Source organism: Pseudoliparis swirei, chromosome 22 (genome assembly GCF_029220125.1).
Source record: "Pseudoliparis swirei isolate HS2019 ecotype Mariana Trench chromosome 22, NWPU_hadal_v1, whole genome shotgun sequence".
NCBI classification, from domain to species: domain Eukaryota; kingdom Metazoa; phylum Chordata; class Actinopteri; order Perciformes; family Liparidae; genus Pseudoliparis; species Pseudoliparis swirei.
In genome coordinates this window covers 12718687-12741930 of record NC_079409.1, presented here as the reverse complement: position 1 = coordinate 12741930, position 23244 = coordinate 12718687, and the positions used below count along the sequence as shown (strand labels likewise).

General features: G+C 40.5%; 1 protein-coding gene across 9 annotated transcripts; it reads right to left on the bottom strand.

The window, feature by feature from the left end:
* Window positions 1–2373: 2373 nt before the first annotated feature.
* On the bottom strand, window positions 2374–21984 carry rorc (RAR-related orphan receptor C). 9 transcript variants are annotated; one of them, XM_056445232.1, is made up of 13 exons: window positions 21783–21984; window positions 21599–21678; window positions 14969–14998; window positions 7482–7567; window positions 6185–6326; window positions 5724–6083; window positions 5540–5641; window positions 5336–5457; window positions 5019–5151; window positions 4828–4935; window positions 4611–4721; window positions 4159–4268; window positions 2374–4031 (listed from the first exon to the last, which is right to left on the bottom strand). In XM_056445232.1, exons 2-13 carry the CDS (start codon window positions 21648–21650, stop codon window positions 3867–3869), a joined length of 1521 nt encoding a protein of 506 aa, XP_056301207.1. In that variant the 5' UTR covers window positions 21651–21678; window positions 21783–21984; the 3' UTR covers window positions 2374–3866. The 9 variants fall into 9 exon arrangements, with proteins under 9 accessions (XP_056301207.1, XP_056301208.1, XP_056301211.1 ...); XM_056445233.1 differs by having other exon boundaries at window positions 21599–21668; XM_056445236.1 differs by lacking the exon at window positions 14969–14998.
* Window positions 21985–23244: the final 1260 nt, after the last annotated feature.

Sequence of the window (23244 nt, the reverse complement as noted above, 5' to 3'; positions counted from 1 at the left end):
GTAAAGCACAAGGTGAAGAACGTTGCAGCCCTGCTATAAGAGGCACCAAGGCTAAAAGAGCTAACCTTCAAAGTCTAAAACAAGAGTACCTCTCCGCCACTCTCTCTCTGCTTCTGCTTCCGGAGTATAAACATTTGATCGTCTCTCGAGGAAAGGCTTCTGTCTCTCTCCTCGGGAAGGAACAGGTGAGACATGAGTGTAAGTGAAGGATCAGAGCCAGATCCAGTCGAGCCCCAGCCACGTCAGAGTGACATGATCCAGAAGGATTCCAGGAGTCTCTATTCCAATGAGCAGCAATGATCAGTCCCCCCACGGTAAAAGTTAAGTTAACGAGTCCATCGAACCACGTGAGGTAGGTAACATCCATCCAAGCTAGAAACCCCAGTCTGCTTCCCGTTAGAACTCCTGTCTATCTGCCGGCCCCCGGAACCCTGGTCCATCATCCGCACATATGAGGCAGAGAGGGCTGAAAGGAGGAGCGGGAGGGGTGAAGGAAGCCAAGAGGGAATCACAGGAGGAGCAGCATCACCAATGGAATCAGGCACCAGGAAGCAGGCAGAGAGGCATCACTAGCAGAGCACGGCACGCCAACGAGAACTCTGAGCCGACGGAGTGGCGCGTGATGCGAAGAAAGCAACAACTGTGCGCACGCAAACACAGAATGAACAACAGCTAGTAGCAACTACAGCAACAACTACGCTACACAACACCCGCTAGGGATGAAGGTGGGGAGGCACACACATGAACACGTGAACACACACAAAGCAGGGGCTCCAGAGAGGGTGTGCACCAGAAAGCTGTGACTCCAGATGGCATGCTGCAGCTCTCTAGAGACCTCAGGTCACCACCATCCCCAGCCACAATATGGTCCCCAGTCTCTCTGAGTTGCTCCCAAGCCTTCAATATTCTCCCGCCCAGAATGTGTCCAGCATGCCAAGTCCCGCTTCCCATCTGCCGTCACCCATCCCAGAATGCCCCTCCTCCGCGGGTCATGCTCACGAATGCGCATGAAATGCCTCCCTCACCATGGCCCCTCCCTTCCTCGCTGGACCCGCTTCCTAGATCCCACATGGACCAAACAGATTCCTCATCCAGACCAGACCATGGCCTACAGACCCACTGCTCATCAGAGACTGCTGACTGTGACATTCTCCCTCACTGCTTATCATTCAGCAGGGTTCCTCAAGACTGCTCACCATCTGATTGCCACCTCCAGACTGCTGGTCAGCTTGGAACACAGGCCCTGGACTTGGGACTGGACTCTGGACCCTGGTGGGACAGCCAGGGTGGTCACAGACTGGCCACAATCCCCCAGGTGGGACCCCTCAGCCCAGAGCTCCCCAGAACACACTCCCTGTCCCCCAGCCCTCACCCTGTTACATGTCTACTTGCACACTCCAACCAACATCATCATGTGGTGATGACATCGGATGACACAGTGGGCCAGGGCTCCGATGACATGAAGGCGTACCCTGAGGACCTGGCTTGATCTTCCCACTCTGTCTGATGCCAGCCCTATCAACTCAGGAGTCACCTCATCATACACAGGACCAAAACTTAGGAGGGTAGATTGTGAGAACGAGGAGCACTGGGACCAAACGGGGGGGGTGGGGACTACTGGGGAGGGGTGAGGCGGTATAAAATGGAGGGAGTCCACATCACCCATGAGACACCACAGAGAAAGGGACCAGGTGGTCAGAACAGCAAGGGCAGCTGAGGAAGGCCACCTCAGGGCAGCCTACCTTCCTCAGGCTTCCCAGAGAATCCTTCAGTCCTTCTGAGCTGTAGAGAGAGCCTGACAGAAGCTGACAGGAAGCAAGCCTCCTGCCTTAGCTCACAGCAAGGACAGGAAGGCCAGGCAGAGAGGCTCTGCTGACTTCGCGCACTATTGGAACCACACTCCAACCACACCACACCAGGAGGCACACCAGGTGCAGAGGGCAGGCCGGGGAGATCATGAACCAGACTCCCACCCCCAACAACAACAGACTGTGGCAGCGGCAGGTCCAGGCAGGCGCCTGAAGAGAGAGAGAGAGAGAGAGACTGAGTTCTCAGAGTTTTCCTCAGGCCAGACGACCGACCTCACACCCACCCCACCACCCCCCCACCAACCCCCACCACAACACACCACACACACACACACACACACACACACACACACTGTAAATATTGTGTTGTTTTTATGTGTTGTGTGTGTGTACTTTGCCTTACTGCACATTCCTGCTGAGCATTGCCACCTTCATTTCACTGCACACCCTGTGTGTGTGTATGTGACAAATAAAACATCTTGAATCTTGAATCTTGAATCTTGAATCTGCATGTCGCAGTCTTACACAACTGTTTATGTTACACAATAAAATAAAGTTTCACATCTGCTTGTTATTACAGCCTCAGCAGTTTATTAGAACATTTACATGAAATTTTCTTCATTATAACCTCAGCCATTCCAGCAACAGAGAGGACTACATCCGGACATACAGATATGAAAGATATGAAAGAAAAACATATGCAAGTTAATCTGGAAAAAAGGAAAAGTTTGCACACAGAGGAAGAGACTTCTACTGTATCTCTCACATTTTTAATTAAATTCCTACATTTAATGCAACACATTTCCAAAGCTCAAAAGATATAAAACGCCATATTAAAACACAGAGAATAACACTTAAGAGGTACTGCTGCTTTTAGGATTTCTTAGTCAATCTGACAAGATCAACCTGAGGAGAGACATTTCTCTACAGACATACAGAAACAAAGAGGCAGGTTGTTTATTGTTGTCTGGATGTGTAGAATTTATAACCACCAATATTTCATGTTTTGTAGGGAATACTTGCTATGCAATATATTAAAGAGATGCTGCACACTTAGATGTGTTATTGAGCTGTAAACTAAATAAAGTGACTACTGTGATGAAGCAAATCAATGTTGGTTTAAATATTTAAATTCCTTACCAATTTTGTAAAAATCTGCATTTCATGGGCTGAACCTGGCTCAAAATGTCATCTACCGTTTCAGATCAGCCCTGAACCTTGCAAAGCCAATCCTGTTTACAAGGAAATGTCACCAAGCAACTCACATCAACTGTGTCCACGCTTCAGCATTTGTCAATGATGCAGTGGGTGTCCGGCTCAGACAGACCTGGGGCTGAAGTTACACTTTACCTTTCAAATGTGTATACAATATGTTGGTGTAGCCTATTTTGAAAGGCTTCTGAGTACCTCTGGATATTTTGGGGCATATTGAGCACACAAATAGACAGTTGTTTCAAGCTAATTATTTTAACAGTGCTGTTGAATTGGGTGTGCACATATGTTCATTGTTTTTATTGCTTAATGTTGTTATTTTGCTCCTGGAATATGATGTTTACTTCTCAAGACGTGTGGTAATAATCTTCTTTCTTTTTTTGGCTGTGCCTGCACATTTGTTATTACTAAATTATTCTTTCTTTCTGTCTAAATTGGTTTTAATACCTTATTGTTTTATCTAGCTGGTCCTGGACTATCTGCAAAGTCACCTTTTAACTCTACAGGAGGTCCGTGTTTTAAACTCCATAGACAGATTTTGGGTGGACTATTATTTTCAGTTTCAGCTGACAACGATTTGTACCCTGCGTCCAAACGTCCTGTGACACACATTTACTGTGACTCACAATAACACGTATCCTGAGAAAATGAATGCTGTGCCTCACTAACAAGGAACAACTCAATGTTTCCCTGGAATAATCAAAAAAGGTTTAAGCTATCAAAATATTGAGATTTATGTTTGACACAATCTACCAAAAAGCTCTTTACTCACTTATTTTCTTTTTTAGAAAAATAGATTCTGTCAGGAAATAATGAAGAAACTTAAAATGTGTGTATACTGGTTATTCACTGAGTGGTCCCTGGGAGCAACTCTGCTTCAGAGGCGAACAGCTCCTTGTAGAGCGGCGGGAACAGAGAGTGAGCCGTGAGCGGGTAGCGCTGACTGAACCAGTGGAGCTTCTGCATGTGCAGACTGCACAGTGAACGCAACACTGACATCCTCTGGTACAGCTGCAGGGAGAACACACACAGTCAGAAACACGCTGCCTACTGCAGCTAGGGGCATGCAGGTCAAAGAATGAGGTGTTTGGAGGGAGTAATTAAAGAGAAAGTATCCACTCTGTATTGAGACATGTACCTTGTGCATTAGACTTTCTTGGTTGTCTCGGTGTAGAATGTGTGTGAGTCCGAACTCCACGCTTCTTTGCACTCGCTGAACTCTGCTTCTGTCCTCCAGACATGGACGATCTGCACAAAAGACAAACAAACATTCACGTGATGTCCTGGATCACTGTGTGGGCTGTTATATGACCTTGTTTGCCACTGGGAGGCAGACCGGCTAATTGTGTGAGTATGAATGAATAAATAAAATGTGATGCAACATTTTATAGTGATTGAAATGGAAATCTTCAAAAAACTTTTGGTCTTAAAGATGATCATGACACTGACATTGACTGGATACAACTATAAGTTAGCCAGTTACATGTTGCTCATCCTGCTGGTAATCAACTCGTGCTAAAGCATCTTCCCACTTTTTTATGTTAAGGAACAACATGCAACATAATTGAGGTAGAGGTGAGTTGATCTTACCTGTGTTGATGAGCACGAGAGCACTGAAGAGAGCAATCTGCTGCTCCGTAAGCTTTAGATCACACATACCGTGAGCAAAGTCAAACACTGCTGTGATTAAATCACCACATGCTGCAGGAAAACAAACCACAGAGCATTGATAAACCACCGTATGAATATATTGTGTTCACTGCATGAACGGTGTCAGAACTGCCTTCCCGTGTAGAGACACCCTCACCCAAAGACTTGAAGATTTCAGCCCCAGCAAATTTCCCATCGAAGAAGACGGTGTTGTTCTCTGTGTTGAAGAAGCGACTCATCCTGATCAGAACCACCTCCATGGAGCCTGAGGCGGGAACACAACTGCATCAAGAGATGGTAAAACAGGCAATACAAGCATTTTAGATGGATGGTGACAGGTAAACTCACCGGTCTTCAGGAGAGCAATCTGGTCGTTCTGGCTAAGCAAACGAAAACCTGGGATGTGTTTTGCGAACTCCACCACATACTGAACGGCATCAGTCAGTCTGATAGCGCAGTGCTGCCACATCTCATCCACCGACTGTGAGAGAGAGTAAGACACAGAAAATATGTTGTAGGCGGAGTTTATTGGAGCATAAATCAATTTCTAACTCATCACACATAATCTCATCCTCACTGTCCAGTCTACTGATCTTTGTTGGGAGTTACGCAGATTGTTTCTGTGTGTGTCTGAGAACCAAAACACTGTCGTCAGGTCGTCATACTTTGCTCTGGTAGACTTGGATCTCCTCTCTGCTGAGCAGTTTCCATCTGAGAGCCTGCAGCTCCTCCACTCTGCACTGGCTGGTCTCTTTGTGGGAGCGCACAATGCTGGCACACAGCTCATCTGGAAATATAGAAGAAACGCTTGTAAATATTAAAATACAACACAACTTTATTCACGTTAGCCCACCGTGCTGTTTGCTCACCTATATTCCTCAGAGAGTGAGAATAGAGGCTGTAAGGATCCTCCAAAGGGTTGTAGGGATGAACCCCCTCAAGATCATGAGATGGCTGTCTGGAGTCGAACCCTGACACGAGGAGCAAAGAAGTCCAATGAGAAATTAGCAGAAACGGACAACTGTGTGATGTGTGTACACACGAGAGCCTTACCTCTTATGTCAAGGTGTCCACTGTTGTCCCCCCTCCCCTGGGGTCTCGATGTGGGAGACCCACCGGAGCCTCGGTAGATCACACCCGACACCTGCGACTCGTTAGGGGAGCACACCAGGTAAGGGTGAACATCAGCGTTGAAGGACAGCAGCTCGGCCTCCCCGGTGAACGAGTAAGCTGAGGCCATGGGCTGGAGGAGATGGTGGGAGCGGTCTTGATGGGCCTTGGTGGGGAAGGACAAGAGAGACTGGGCCTCCCCCTGAAGCTGCTGCTGCTGCTGCTGCTGCTGCTGCCGATGCCGCTCCACTTCAGCAATCAGAGAGTCACGCTGACGTTTGGACATCCGTCCAAACTTCACAGCTGAGGAAGACAAAAACATAGACACAAGAAAATAAACAAATGCTGTGAATGGAGTATGTGTTTTGTTTGTCGGTCTGCAAGTCGGTGTCTTTGTGTCTCACCGTCTCTGCTCATGCCCTTCGCTAAGCACTTCTGGAGACGGCAGTGTTGGCAGCGGTTGCGGCTTGCCCGGTCGATCTGACAGTTGTTCTGCCGGGAGCAGGAGTAGGATACAGTAGGCAGCTGGCTACGCCGGAAAAATCCCTGAGGGTCGGTTAGTATATCATGGTTAACAACGGCCAGCAGAAACTAGATGTTTAAGACAAATACCAATAAAAACACGTGATAACGGACAGTGTTGGAGTACTCAAGATCGGTCTTGACTTTTTAAACTCGTCTCGTGTCGGCTACATTTTCACTCACATAGATTAAGAGGACTCGAGATTTTATATCGAGACCGGTCAAGACCACAACTCTGGAGATATTTCTAAACTACCTGTCCATTGTCTAATTTATTTAGTAACATTATTACTGTGATTGCTCAAAAGAAAACAAAGAAAAAAATTCCCAATACGTAAAATTCCCCTCTGCAATGCTTTCTGATTATTGTATCATGATATTTATTGTAGTACACTTATACACTGAGTGAAGACTAAGACCGGACCAGTGTGAGTTCCACACTGCATCACACACTTACAATAACATGTGGAAGATGCAAAGCATAGGCAGTGTTCCATCCCTAAAGAATATAGGTGTTCCATCCCTACAGAATCTAAGTGTTCCATCCCTACATAATCTAGGTGTTCCATTCCTACAGAATCTAAGTGTTCCATTCCTACAGAATCTAGGTGTTCCATCCCTACAGAATCTAAGTGTTCCATCCCTACATAATCTAGGTGTTCCATTCCTACAGAATCTAAGTGTTCCATCCCTACAAAATCTAAGTGTTCCATCCCTACATAATCTAACCGTTCCATCCCTACAGAATCTAAGTGTTCCATCCCTACATAATCTAGGTGTTCCATTCCTACAGAATCTAAGCTTTATTAACTGTATTAATCCTCGCGGCAAATTATAGCAGTACACCAGCAGGATTAATTTATAGTAGGTTTGGTTTTTTGCATATATATATGCACATTTTATATATATATATATATATATATATATATATATATATATTTGTATATGGCAATATAAGAGGTGAATAAAGATGAATCTTCATTAATTTTGTCTACGTTTTTTTGTGAATGTGTATCTTTCAGATCAACTTGAGGAGTGACGATGGCTTGTGGGACTCACACTAGTCTGGTCCTGGTCTTGACTTTGACACTTGGTCAGCAAAATGTTGAAATATGGCTTTATTACTAATAACTATTGTGTGTGTGTGCGTACAGTATGTGTTGGATGCTGTGCTCTTACCTTGCAGCCCTCACAGGTGATGACTCCATAATGCACTCCAGAGGATTTATCCCCACAGATTTTACACGGGATAACCTCGATCTGAGCTGAACAAACACAGGAGTAAAAGCAGAGTTAACATTTTCAAGTGCATTCCACACCTACTCTCACCACTTCACACTCTCTCAGATAGCACACCAGGAGGGACAAAGCAACTGAGCCAACTCGATCTTCAGTATCATGACCACTCATCATGCAGCAGCTAAAGAGTAGTATTTGAGCAAATGAAAAGCTCAAATGTATCAATGAATAACATTAGATCACATGTTGTTCATAAATTAATTTAAATATCCATGAAAACATCAATCTAAACCTCAATAGCGCACAGCTTGTCACTGTTGAAGTAACATAAGCCACAAGCATCATAATGCCACACAGAGAATCATCTGAATTCCTGCTGTGGGAACTTAATCTGTACTTCCTCCTTAAACATGTTTTAATTGCTGTGTGACTAGAGTAAACCAAAGGTATTTTCCTTTCAAACACTTCCTGCCTTAATAATAATGAACAAAATAACATCAAATACGATGAGGAGAGGAGTCTTCTGAGGACGTGGAATATTTGCAAATGGGGAAAGGTGAAGAAAACGAAGGTGTCAACCTCAGAGTCCTTTTAAGTGGTTGACTGGCTTCTCTTTCACTCTGACTGTCCCTCTTTCATGTCAATTCTTTTTTTGTGAATCCATCTCTGTCTCGCTCATAAAGGATGATGCCAGATGCCAGTAATGCAGTCTCTCTACCTTCATCACTGCCAGTAACGGCCCACCCCCCTCTCACCCCCCTCCGTGCCCCTGATCTCTGGGAGCTTTCACGCCCCTCAATATTTTTCTTAGTTGTGAGTTTTGTCAGAATCAGATGTTATTTGATGCATTAAAGTACCAGAGAAGTCTTTTAAAAGCCTGTGTTGGTGACAGGTGTGAAAAGTTGTATCGTATGCACATCTCAAATAAAATAATAGAGCACTGCATATAATTCCTGCATATATAGTAACATAGAATGACACAGCACATAGCATTGTCATTCTTTACTAGATTATCTTCTTTTATCTCTTCCTGTCATGTTCTCTCTTCCTTCCACAAATGCACTTACGGTGTGTGATTATTTTCCACGAGACAAGCTCTTACGTCTGATACAGTTTTTGCATTTCCGTGCATAACTGTGTCAGATTTTCTCACGAGTGTGTGTTAGTGTGTCAGTGTGTGCCCTCTTTATCTGGTGCCACAGGGATTACCTGAAGGCTCCTGAAGAGGCAGCCGGCCTGAGGTCAAATACGCTTTTTAAATACACACGTATAGAGTACCATGTGTAAGGAAGCAGCTACTACCAAAAGAGTTGATTTATTAACCTCAAGATTCACCATGATATGGATTTGATTTTTTTCCTCACAAATATAACAAGTTTCGGACATCCCAAGATGACTGGAGGATTTGGTTCAAACAAATGCAGCAGAAGCATTTCCTGCAAACTAAATATCATATACTATATTTATAAATATCTACCATGTAAAGTACCCGAGCTGTGACTTTGATTGTATGTTTACTGGAGTGCAGGATAGGCGGAGAGAACATGAGTGGTCTGTTGGTTTTTTCTCACAATTTCACTTCTGATTGTCAACCTCAAACAATAGGAAATCCACCGTGACCCACAACCTTCCACTGATATCACACACACACACACACACACACACACACGCACACATCACACATACTGCTCCTGCTGTGACAATTCTTAATCTAACCTAACTACACATCACAGTATCTAAAGCGGGATCAAGTTAAATCATGACTTATGTATTAGTCTTTTTATGCTTAAAAAAACACCTGCAAAACAAGGAATCTGCATCAAGACCCAAGTATCTGTAAGTGGAATGTAGCATCTCCTGTGTGTGCATATGTGTGTGTGTGTGTGTGTGTGTGTGTGTGAGAGAGAGAGAGAAAGATAGATAACAAACTGAAAAAAACGAAACCACCTTTCTTTCTTCCCTTCGTGTCTTTGTCAGTGACAGAATAGTGTTATTGTGTCTAGCACTCAATATATAGCCCAAAAACATATTTTAGAAATACATGTTATTTTAATCTAAATTAGCTTTTTTGTTTTTACTGGCGAATACCTAAACATCAGATATTGGTTTACCCTCATGTGGCATCGCTGCTCAACCACTCAGCTCATGACCCGATTAATAAGGTTAAACATATCTCTCTACTATAGATTGTATGTGCTCAATAATTAATGAAAATCAATTTTGCTTTCCGGTGCTTTATCCCAGCAATGCTCTTTACTTTTGTTGCATCTTGACCGACAACATGTCTTGACGAACATTCAACATTTTATATTTTCACTGCGTTCAAGCAACAACGTACAGTGTGAAACCACCAAGAATGCACCACACAAAGCTATATTTACATATTTAGACTGAAGTGACATCATAAAAAAACTACTCCACTACTCCACTATCTATTTTGTGTGAGATGATGTTAAGAAGAGAAGAAGTTTGAGTACAGTAGATGAGCCGTAGAGGAAATGTTCTGGTTTGTCTGTGAAAATAAAAATGCCACCTCCCACGCTTCCGTATGCGAGACGCTGTGGACGGATTTATGCCTTTTGATCAAGATTTAGAGTTATCAATGGCTTAAAAACTACATGTATCAGCGTCGTCATACAAACAACGAAAGCGTCCGCGTATAACAGCGGATAGACGAAGATGTGCAATGACTTCCTGCTAAACGCTGGACAATAGCTTTGGTTTTCAATTGTTGTGATTCTTAAGGTAGTTGACAAGATAAAGTACAGTGAGCTACGTCTAAATAGGATAAATAGCACTAGACAAGCCCGAGAAGGCCAAAAATGAGACATCAAAATATGTAGCACCTTAAATATACTGAAAAAAGCACGAGGAGAAAAAAAAGAAAAACGCAAGGAAAGTTTTGTTCTCTGGATATCAACCTATAAGGAGTTTATTTCAGTACTTTTAAAATAAAAGATTCTGTGGAATGCGTGTCTGTGTGTGCGTGTGTGTGGGTGGTGGAGGTCTGGGGTGGGCGATACAGACACACTCAAGTCTTCAGCCTAAGATCACTCTGTCAGCAGTCTGTTCTCAGACATAAGCGGTCAAAAAAATAAAAAAACTTTCCTCTGACGGAAGCTTTGGTAAGTGTGTATGTTTGTATACACACCTCACAAGCTCACACACTTCACACACACATATACACACACAAACTGTGTGTTTTTGACAGATTAGCAGATTTACAGTTTTCAAACAATACATTATTAAACCCAGGTTAGGAGGATTATCATTTAATTATCTACAACATCACTGCAAGTTAAATGTTTTAATAATATGCGTACCTTGATTTAAAATGGTTTAGATAATTAATGTATTCTTTTTTATTAATAATACCGGCAATTTAAAAAAAAAAAGTAAATCATATAAATGATACTTTAAAGACTTTAATATAAAACCTTGCTGAGACAGGACATTTAAAATATTCAACATCACTTTAACAGCCACACTAAAATTTATATTGGACCAAAATAAATATGGGGTTAAAGTAGATTATGTGATCTTTGTAGTTAACTAAATAACATAGCATACATTTACATACAATACATATTTTCTCATGAAAGAGCTAACCAAATCCAACTTTAGATTCATTAAAATTATCGGATTTACTAAAGCAAAATGAAAAAGTGAATTCACACCCCGTCACAATTCCTTTCTTTTAAAATCCATGATTTAAGAACGTCTAACTGTAATCTGTATTTAATGGAAGAAACACGTATTTTAATAAGAACTATTTCTTACCACTCTTCTGTATTTAATATGTTGTTCCATAATATTTCTTGTTACAGTTATTGCAATGCTGATAGGTGTTAAATATTGTGATGCTTCAAACGGTGTTGATTGTTACATTTATATAAGTGTCATTCATTTGTTGACAACAACAAAGTGAGAACAACTACCCACACCACCCTAACTGAGAAAAAGTGAAGCATCAAAGCTAATCTGAACACCAGTTAGCACCAGATTAACCATATTTTACTTTCAAGTGCAGGCTAAATTTGGGGGTGTTTGAAAGAAGTCATGTTTTGACAGTAGCAATGTGTATGAATCAGCTCTCGTCTTGTATTTCCTCTGCCGTATTTTGGGGGGAACGTGTCACCTGCGATTTTGATGTTATCTTTGATCTGATGCCAACCGCTTTGCCGCCTTGGAAGTGCTGCACAGAGGCACAAGGAAATCCTTTCTGATAAAGAAACTGTATAAGAATGTACTCGGGCATCCCCCAACACAACAACAAAGCCATATGAAATGTGTGTGTGTGAGTAGATGCTGATGGCATCAAGCCCACTGTGAGTGTGTAACAGCATGGAATTAAACACAAATGTTTCTTGATGAAGTGAAGAGAATAAAAAAGTCCTGTTTTCGACAATAGGAGACTCCTTCTCTCTCTTTCATACACACATTATCCACACACAGCTGCAGATATGCGTATCTAGGTGCCATCTTAAAAGCACCTGCTGTGAGCTTGTGCATCTAAACGTGTGTGTGTGTGTGTGTTCAGGTTGCAAGAGAGAACAAGTGTGGAAGCAACTTGCAAAAAGAAGATTATTCCTTTCTTATTGTTTCTTCCCCTCTGGGTGTTGTGTGTTTGTTTTCTATTAATTTGTAATTACTTCGTAAAATAAATTCCATCTTCTTTCAACATCTTCATTATCACATTTTTAAAATAACATCAGCATTTCCTCTGCAACCTGTCTTGGGTATGTGAAGTCAGTCCATTCAAACTGATGCACTGTGGTCGTGAAGCATCCTGTTTTCCTGTCTCTTTCGTTTGAATTCGGTTACAATTTGGTGAAAGTTTTTGCAAACGTGTTTCGAATATTTCAAATGCCATTTTAGAACCTGATCCCTTGAGCCTTAATACGTTTAATTTCTTAATTATATTACTTGTCAGGAAAATGTGATGAGTCTAAATAAAAGGTGTTTGACAGTAAAACCTATGGAACTTGTTTGAAACAGTAAACATTTCAACTTTTTGTACTCTTCAACAAGTGAAGTCAGCTCCGCTTCATGTCTGAGGTGTGTGTGGGACGGACAGAGACATGATTCAAATCTTGAATCCATCAAAGGGAACTCCAAATGTAGTCCTGTTACCAAACCCTAAAACTGCAACACATAAATTGATGTGAACAGTCAGCCAATCAAGAACTCTGGAGAGAACAAATTAATTTTCAAAACAAAAATAACTTCTGCCTTCATTCAGATACTTTAAACCAGCTGAAACATCAAATACAACATTAAAAGTAGTTAGTTTGATGAAAGTGCAAAATTATCAAACTTTGAACCACTTTTAATTGTTTCACTGTTCAACCTCATGAAACTAGAACTACAAACCGGCCTTAACCCTCCTGTTACCTTAGGGTCAATTTGACCCCATTCAATGTTTAATGTCGGTGTTCTTTCGGGTCAATTTGACCCCTGGCTATTTTTCACTGTGTCAAACATATAAGAAATATCAACTTTTTTATATATTTAAAGGGCTATTTAGGTAGTCAACAAACAAACATAAAGTACCTCACACTTAAACTTGGAAAACAATATTAATTCTAATAATTTTCTGGAGGTTTTAATTGCTGGGGTCAAATTGACCCCAAGGGTAAAATATGTCAGTAAATATAAAGGTAACAGGAGGGTTAAACATTGAATGGGGTCAAATTGACCCTAAGGTAACAGGAGGGTTAAACCTAAAGGTGGCATTATTAACTCTCTGGATAACAACATGATCAGAAGCATCACGTCACAGTCATATACTAACTTTTAAGAAACCCTAAAACCAGGGTTGATCACGAGAAACATTGAACAAATAACATGCAATTAATCTAATTGCTTAAAAATCTTTGATTAGATTGCCCACACATATATACACACACACACACACACACAAAAAACTTCATCCCTACCTCGCATCATCCTCACTCCTCCACTTGTCTGAGACGCTTGTCCCACTTTCCCAAACTCACTTTTCTTCTCACTTTGTCTAACACACTTCTTTTGACGCACTGTTTTTGACACCATCTATTCTTTCAGTCTTTCTTCTGTCTTTTCGTTCTTCCTTCAGCGAGCGGGGTCAGGTCCTCACTGCAGCTTTAGCACATATATTCAGACGTTTGAGTGTCAGTCACCGCCTCACCTTCCTTGTCAGAGTGTGTGTGTGTGTGTGTGTGTGTGTGCGTGCGTGTGTGTGTGTGTGTGTGTGTGTGTGTGTGTGTGTGTGTGTGTGTGTGTGAGAGAGAGAGACAGAGAGGAGACAGAGAAAGAAAGGGGGGGACTGTCCCCTGCCCGGGCTTCTTTCGCACGGTACTTTTTCCTTATACCTTTGTTGTTGTCCTTCACCCCCTCACTCTACACCGCACATACACAAATGGGCTTCATAGTGTGTGGCACCTTTAGGACTCTTCCTAAGAAATTAAACTAAACTATTTTCAACAGGAGTAAGCAGAGTAAGTTCTAAAAATATTTCATCAAAGTAAGATTGTATATACTCTAACTCACACATGAGTTTTTTTTTTTAAAGTTGTCTTGTTGATGCTCATGATGCACATGGTTGCTTATTTATACTGGCAGGAATAAGATATCAGTATTGAGCTCAGCAGAAATACTCTTATTTTACATTACACTCTTAAAAGTAAATTAAATTTTTTTTTTACTTATGTTAAAGTGCAAAAGTTTTGCCAAAAGAATATATAAAGTGTCCAAAGTAAAGGAATGTCTCCCATCAGAGAGCTATATAACGTTACTTCTTATTATTAATGCTGCATTTTAATGATATTTAAGTGCACTTGAGTTTGTTTACATAGCCCCTGACACACAAGACTACCACGGCTATCTTCAACACATATGTGGTCTCACTCACGAGCAACAATCTATTGATCATAAACAATGATGACATTGTTTATGATCAATATGTTCATCATCACACCACTTAACTCAAAGGTTGGTGCGTGTTACACAGCATCTCGGCACTTGACAACACCCAGGTGTGCTAAAGTTGTGGCAGAAGTGTTAAACCCAAGAAGTAAAACAATATGAGACGTTATCTCTGCATCTGCATTCAGATGCCAAAGCCCCTAGTCGTTGACATTTTCATCACTGCGTCTATGCAGCGTGTGTGGGTGTGGGTGTGTGTGTGTGAAGGGGGCAGCACAGGTGCAACAAACTGCGTGCAGACACTGTAATGCTAATGCAACGACACTACACAGTGTGTGTGTGTGCAGGTGTGTGTGTGTGTGTGTGCTTGGTGTCTTGCTGTACAGGTGCAATGTTGTATGTTCACTAACTATGACGTTAACCACAATGCATGCACAAATATCTAACACAAGCACAACAATGTCTATAACACATTCAGACACACATACATTTTAAAACACCATATTTCATAAAACACTTACTCAAATGAGTCTTCTTGGACACAACTCCTCCTGAGGGAGAATACATGTTGTTAATGATTCACAACACTTACTGTAAATTGAAGATTCACTACGAGCTGCACTAAATATGAGCGTCTGGGTTTAGAATCAGAAACACAACATGCAGTGTGTATTCATGAGCGTTACAAACGACTACGCTTTAACACACAGGGCTAAATAGCATAATGGTACTTTTTAAAAAGGATTTAATGTTCGATTTTTAAAAATCATATCAGTGTTAGAAAATAGTTCTTTTACGAAAGTACAGTATTCATTACAGTTTTTTACATCTTGCATTTAATAGAGAAATATAACAAACAACCACCAACTACAACATGAAAGCTTAAATGTTGATGCACCAATAATAATTGTTCACCAATATATAATAACACTGGCAGTGGGGGTTCTGCAAAATGAGTGCTTTTATTTTTCAACTACATTTTGTGGTCAATACTTCTGCTACTAAAGTGAGAAGTTTAAATACAGGACTTTAGCTTCACCTAAATTTTGTGTTTCTGAATACTTCTTCCGCCACTAAAAACAACGAGGTTGTCTTGGCAGTGAAATATCAAGTTAAAATAATGGTGATGCTTTAAGGGTAATAAAACAAAATGTTACATGCAAACGAGCAACTAAATATGTGAAATCCTGAATATTATATTCAAAGGGTTTTCTTTTAATCAGGGGATAAAATAAAATTAGCATGAAATGTGACCGAAACTAACCCGGTCGCACTTTCAGCTGTAAAAACTAAAATCCTTAGTGGCAGTTTGATTCTGTTAGTAAGAATTCAGAATATTATATATATTTTTTTCCAATGTACAAACGCCTCGTGGTGAAGACACCTCACTGAGAGGTTAAATTAGACTCAGGATTCCCATTTACAATGCTGTGTGTCTATGTGTGACATGGTGTGTGTCTATGTTTGTGTGACTCTTTGGCACCCATACCACATGCGCTCGCACACACACGCACACACACACACACACGAGAGAGAAAGAGAGAAAAGAGCTAAAGGCAGAGAAGGTGGGTGTCTGTGAAGCAATAGGTGCTCTTTTTTCTGCCAGTTTGGGGGGGGGGGGGGGGGGCAGAGAGGTGAGATAAGTATCAATGGAAGGCGTAGAGCGAGCCGGTCTTTGACTGACACCAGATCAGGCCCTCTGTGGTTTCCACTGTTTTCCTCCCCTCGTCAAATCAGTTTTGCCTCATAAGCAGAAAGAGAGAGAAAGCAGAGCAGTGACACGCAGGCGGAACATTTAAAGAAACGTGAACACTAACTGTACAAATGGTTAAAGGAGACTTCTAAATAAAATGTATATGATTAATGTTAAATTAAATCATACTTTAAAAGGAGCCTTTTGAGGTAAATAAAAGCATTATTTCCAAATCAAAAGCCATTCATGTTTGTATTCTTTGATGGGTTTTCAATGTTTCCAAACCTATGTTACAGTTTTTCTCCATTGCTTTGGCTCAATTCTTGAAACAGAAATTACATTCTCAAAGCTCTTAGTGCATTTGGTAAAATAGCCTATATGGTTCAGCACAACTACATAGATCCCCTTCAAAAGGTCATATCTCACCCAAAACAGTTAACTCAAGCTTCAAACCCAAATCATTTTCTCATAAAAATAGTCAGTGCCCCCAAAATGAAAACTTCCTTCTCGATTGCTGTGGCTCATCTCTCTTGAAAAAAAGGACATCCTCAAAGCTTTAAATACATTTGCCAAAATAACGTAGATGGTTTAGCAAAACACTATGGCACACCTGCAAAAGGTCATATCTCTCCCAAAACAGACAACTCATCAGTCAAAACTAATTCCTTTTCTCATACAAATAGTCAGTGCCCCCAAAATGAAAAGTCCCTTCGTCATTGTTTAAACACTGCAGGTCAAAATGTTTAGATGTTTTGTCAGTATGGCAGTGGACCATAGAAATATCCCTCATGTTCACATTTCAATCTTGGCTTAGTCCTTTGACACTGAATGGTTACTGTAGTAGATGTTTTCTTTCCAGAATACTATGTGTATCAAACAGCACAAAGATTCATTCAAGAGGAGCCAACAAGGTTTCCCATCACATACTGTATTGCACTTATACTGCCGTGGAAATTGTTACAGTAATTGCAAAACAGAAACAGAAAATGTGTCCAGCAAAAAATACTGTCAAACAAAAAGCACATCAAAAATAAAATTAAGTATAGCCTACACTACTGTTACAAAACATACAGTAGGAAAGTAAAGCAAAGCTGGAGCACAAGCTGGAGTTCATCCTCACTCTCCTGCTCATCCTCTCGCTCACGTCTGTCTGGACACAGATTTTCGTCAACATTGCATCTGATGTTCTCCCTTGCTATGCAACGGGGGAAGAATCGCCGTGCAGGCCGCAACCATCCCCTGCACTGATCTGCTGTGACATCGGCACAAGCAGCATCCATTGCCTGGAGAAGGGACCCCTGGTTTAGAGTCCGATGCTCATGTACTCCTTGATTAGTAAAGTTCTAGTTGCACCTGAAAATGAAGCCGATGATCCAAGAGATCCATATTACAGTATATACCATGATGTTTTTCATGGTATTATGTGCCTGAACGATTTTGACAGTGGAGTGAACTATTGTGCAGGTGATGATGTACACAAGGAAATGATGCCAAGATGTTTTGCAGAGAACAACCACTTGACTGAGAAGCAACAGTCAGTTTAGACCAGCAAGATGTATTCAATTGGTAATTGGGCTAACTGAAGGCAATTGTACCTAACCGTTTGCACAGATGTGCTAAATCATTTGAAATGTGTGCAAGCTGGAGGCAATTGTACTTGTCATTTGCAAGGAGTTTCTAAAACAATTGCAATTTGATTAAAGGAATGAGAAATTCAAATCTGTTATGAACAAGTTCCCAGTGGTTTGGAGGTTTGCACAAGTTGTTTTGAGAATGTAATTTCTGTTTCAAGAATTGAGCCAAAGCAATGGAGAAAAACTGTAATACATGTAACTGTTGTATTAATATGGTGTCAAATGAGCACCTTCCTTTGTACAAATCAAAATGTGATTACCAAATTACTTACCAACACTTAAGACAAAGCGGTTGGTTGTATGGATATATCAATTTCTGTATATTTATGTGCATGTAGATAAATACGTATTATGTTATTATTCTCGTTTAAAGGTTTATAGTGGTGTACGTAGTTTATTTTGTTTCTTGCATAATCTTGTGTTTTTTGCTGTACTGTTTTATTTCCCCTTATCTACAATTACTTGCTTATTTGCATTTAATGTTTAATGTTTTTGTTTTGATTGGATTGTTTTGGGGGATTGGATGGATGTTGTCTGTGGATGTTTGTTCTGTGAACATGAAAGCTAATCAAGATGATGTGGGAAAAAGTTGTTGCTTGATGTTTTTGTTACTTGTACTAATCATCAGACATGAACCTCTGTACATTACTTAAAGTTACCTGCAACATAATGAGTTTCAAGCTAAACCTTTGTCATTTTTAAAATTTGGTATTAACAATTTTAACTTAAGGTAGATGATCTCTACGCTGAATGGAATTAACAGTTTGCGGTTTATGGTGGAAAAATAATCTAATGTGATCACCAACCACAATCAGTCTCTGTGCAATATAAATGTGACACAGCATGTATACATTTAGCAAGACACACCTATCTGCCAAGCCATGAACCCACCAACATGTACACACACGCACACACACACACACACATGCGCTAGCTAGCTATCCAAGACTACATGATTGCAGAGGCACACACTTGAACACCACTCATCAGTCGAACTCTCACTCAGATCTCTGCTCTGACATCTAAGCCGACTGCTCAAGTGACAGTTGCTGCGTTACATAACAGCACCGAAGCCCACTGAACCCAGAGAGTGGGCCGACAACTTCGCCTGAATACAAAACCATGAGACATAGAGCACAGAAGAAATACAAAATGTAGAAATATTAAAGTCAGATTAACTACTTTATTACCTTCTCAATTAGTATAATTAGTTAAATAAATAGATACAGGAAAAATATATATTTAATTTATTTACAATATAACAAAAATAGTCAATCTATGACATGATACTAAATAATTAAAACATAAACACACATGTGTAAACTCAATTAAAAGAAGGCCAGAAAAAGTGCTAGATAGATACAGAATATGTGTAGATAGAGATAGATAAATAGATAGATAGATAGATAGATAAATAGATAGATAGATAGATAGATAAATAGATAGATAGATAGATAGATAGATATATAGATAGATAGATATAGAGAGATAGATAGATAGATAGGTAGATAGATAGATAGAATATTAAGAATGAAAAAATGCTCAATATATACAATACAATAAAATAGCGGAGGAGAACATATTACAGTTAAGAAAATTAAATAATAAAGAAAATGAAAAAAATGCAAAGTGTACACAGTGTGTATAAGTGTATATAAAGTACAGTGAAATAATTATATATATATATATATGTGTGTTTATATATATATATATATGTACTGTATATATATATATATATAAGTTTTTAAAACATTAAGTTTCTTTGCTTTTTAGTGATTGTAACATAAAATAAAGACCTACCCTTTACAGGAAGAGTGCTATTCCATAATTTCATTGTCTTCTGTCTGGATCACCAGGTGATGTTGTTCACTTTTACACCGTGATCTGTGGGCTTTAGCGGCTCTTTTTTTTAACCTGTTTTCGCTGATGAATCAGTTTGACATCCTGTAAATATCCTTCAATCGCATATTGTAGACACTTATGTGTGTAATTACTTTTTTTTCCAAAAGTTAATATATTTTATAATATATTCAGGAAATGCAGTTGCAATCTATTTGAATAAATCTGTATCTATAGCACACTAGCATGCGTTATAGATATATAGTGTAATCAAATAAAAGTGGGGGAATTAAAGGGAAGTTGTTTTAGGTTTTTATTATTTGAAGAAACATTTTCATTTAAAACATGTTGGCCTTTAAGTAACTGATTGAATATTCAAAAATGACTTTGAGGAGTTTCAAAATACATTTGTAGAAAGGCAGATAATGGATGTGATTTTTGTAAATAAAAGTATTTTGGTCCAGAAGTTAGGATTTATTGCAAGAAATTAGCATGCTGGAAACATTTTGGTTGACAGAAAGATACTTGCGGACACTATCGTGAAAATAAACACCAATACTACATTAACAAATGACAGCAGAATAACAAATAGAGTTAAGAGAAGATGATCGGACCCACAATAGATACCTGGGACACCACAGACAGCAATTCATCCAATCATGAACAACGTTACTTTCAGAGATTTACCCTGAAGGGCAGGAGGAAATGCAATGTAGAGCACCAGATACTCAAAGAATGCTCAAGAATAATGAGCAGACACCCACACCCGCCACTAAAACCAAGACAGTCGTCACCTTAAGAAAGGCCATATCAGCAGTATGAAAGAAAACTGTACAACCACACTGAAACTCACTGAAACGCCATTACAGCAGTTCCAGGATCTGAAAGTTAGCTGATGCTGCTCTTTAAAAACAAACTTTAACCACAACACCTTTGCCCCCTATGTAGCTGTTGTTAAAAAAATAAATGTTTTTGCCCTATTTGACAATGTGTGTTGTTCCAGCTCCAGCTGTCGTGAACATTATTTTAGACGCAATGCACAAAAGTTCATTTCAGTCATATTTGGTGTATCTGGAAACTGTAGCACCTTCATAGAACAATGTTTGGCTGCATAAGTTTGACTATAGTTCAAAGTTCAATTTAATAAATGATTACATTTCTGTTTACATTGAACTTAAATTGAAGAATATTAAAAAACACTAATGGCAAAATAAATCACTATCGCTAACATTGGTAAACTGTAGGCTAATGCATATAAAAATACAGGACTGAGTTTTAATTCCATATTATTCACTGTTAGCCCACTGTATTTGCGCAAATCAGATGCTGTTCCCATGCTGCAAAGAAACATGTATTTTCTTCACTCTGCAGTCTGCATCCATTAGCGGAGCAGTGTGTGTAGACTAAAGGTGTCGAATGATATGGAAGGTGTGCAGTGGGTTTCTGTAGCAAAGGACAAGGTGTTTTATCTCATGTGACAGTTTGATTTGAGCCTGGAAGAGGCGTTGAATAGTAAAGCATTGGCCAAAAACAGAAGCAGAAATAAGAACTAATCCTCCAGGATTACTCAGGTTTACTGTCATTCTAACCCACTCACAGCACCTTAACCACACTCCATTAAAGGGATGAGGGGGGTTAACGGGGTAAAGATGGATGAGAGTGCAGGAATAAGATAATAGTGAACACGATAGAAACAAAGAAGCAGCCAGTGAAGGAAAGGTGACCATATGAGCTAAAGAGTGCATGGGAGGAGGAGATAGTTGTGAGTGGAAGTGGGCAAAGCATGTTGGGAGATAAGACTTGCTTCATATTAAAGAAAGAAAGGATATAAAGAAAAAGAAGGAAACAAACACTATAGAGAATGTAAACATGAGACTAAAAATAAACTATGAGTAGCTAAAGCAAGTTACATGCTTGTCGAGGCACAACAGTTCAAATAACCCAGACGAGCTGCAGAGGAGCAGCTCAGTGATGGATCCTCTTACCTCTTTTGAGGGGGCTCCCAGCGGGGGGGACGTCGGGCTCCTCATATTCCATTACTCTCCTGTCTAAACACTGGGTGGCCCTCCACACAAACAAACACACACAGTCAAATGACAGTCGGTTTTGAACTCCACCTGCCGCCATCCGACTCCGACGTTAACGTGGCTAAACTGGAGCTCATCCTACCTGTTGTTCTGGCGCCCGGGCCGGCGCACGGTCTGAGGACGCGCTGCAGGGCCATCGCGCCGAGGTCCTTACAGCGGGTCCCACACGTCGGTGGTCATCTCAGAGCCCTCTCTGTCTGGAACAGCACACCTCCTCTTGTGGGGTTGTTTTTGATAGAATGTATTCTCCCCCCGAGGCAGCAGCGCAGAGAGGAGAGCGTGCAGCTGGACCGGCCGTTCACAAGCCGTGCCCCCACCCTCCCCCCTCCCCGTGCGCCCTGACCGTCCCGGGCTGGAGAGAGTTATGTCACCGGCCGTTACGCAACAGCAGATCGGGTTTTGCTTTGTAGTGCTCAGTTGACAAATGTAATCCCATGGTGCTGCCACACATTGCCTTCACATGAATCGAGAAAACGCAAATCATATATGAGGAGAAATGTTATTCCAATGTAAGTTTGGCTTCAAATTCAACAAACCTACTTCCACATGATCTCTCTTTATATGCTGGTCATTATTGTGGCATGTTAAAACCTCCTGGGGGCCTCGGTATGTGCAGTTGGAAGGACATTGTTCTAATAATGGTATGCAATACGATAAAATGAGGTATTGCCAATACCTCATTTTATTAGAGGTAGGAAAACAATAGGCTCAAAGAAAACGATGAATAATCGATGTCTTCTCAGTTTACATCATTGTGGTAATACATGGTGCTTCCACTGGGTCCAGAGACACACATTAAAGTCACAGTGTGGAATAAGAGCATTTACTTTTACAAGGTATGGATACTTATAATGTTGAGGTATTTTTACTTTATACTTCTCCCTCACCACTTTCCTGAAATAACTATACTTTATACAGCTGGACCTCCTAAAATTCGATCCAGTATGATGAATAATACTATAATTTGATCATAACCTCTCAGCGCATCACCAAATCCTCACAAGCAAGCAGTGAAGAGATGTTTAGTATATTATTTGATTCACTGTTTTTTCTGATACATGATAAATAATTGATAGCGGTTTCAACACAATAACGCCTATTGTTAAATAAATAGACCCATATGCATATTTATTTCTGGATGCCAATATTCCTCTGCAGGTGACACTCAAAAAGCTAACTGTCAAGTCCCCGACACCTCACTATTCTGTCAAGTGATTCCACTTCTAGATGACATTTTGGTTTAAAGAGTAACGGTCTAATGAAGCTTTTCAAGAGCTATATCTAAAGTAAAAGCAGTTACTACAGTGGACAGAACTTGCTGTAGGTGGTTTTAACTAACCACACACACACACACACACACACACTTCCTTAAACCCAACTTGACCACATGAGCCTTCAGGGGAGAAGAAACTGCTGGTGTTCATTTATCCTGCACACACACACACACATTTCCATCTGCACTTGTTCTGAGGTTAAAGACCACTAGGCCTGCGCTGTGATGAGCCCAAGGACTCAGAAACCACCAGACAAACGCTGTGAGAACT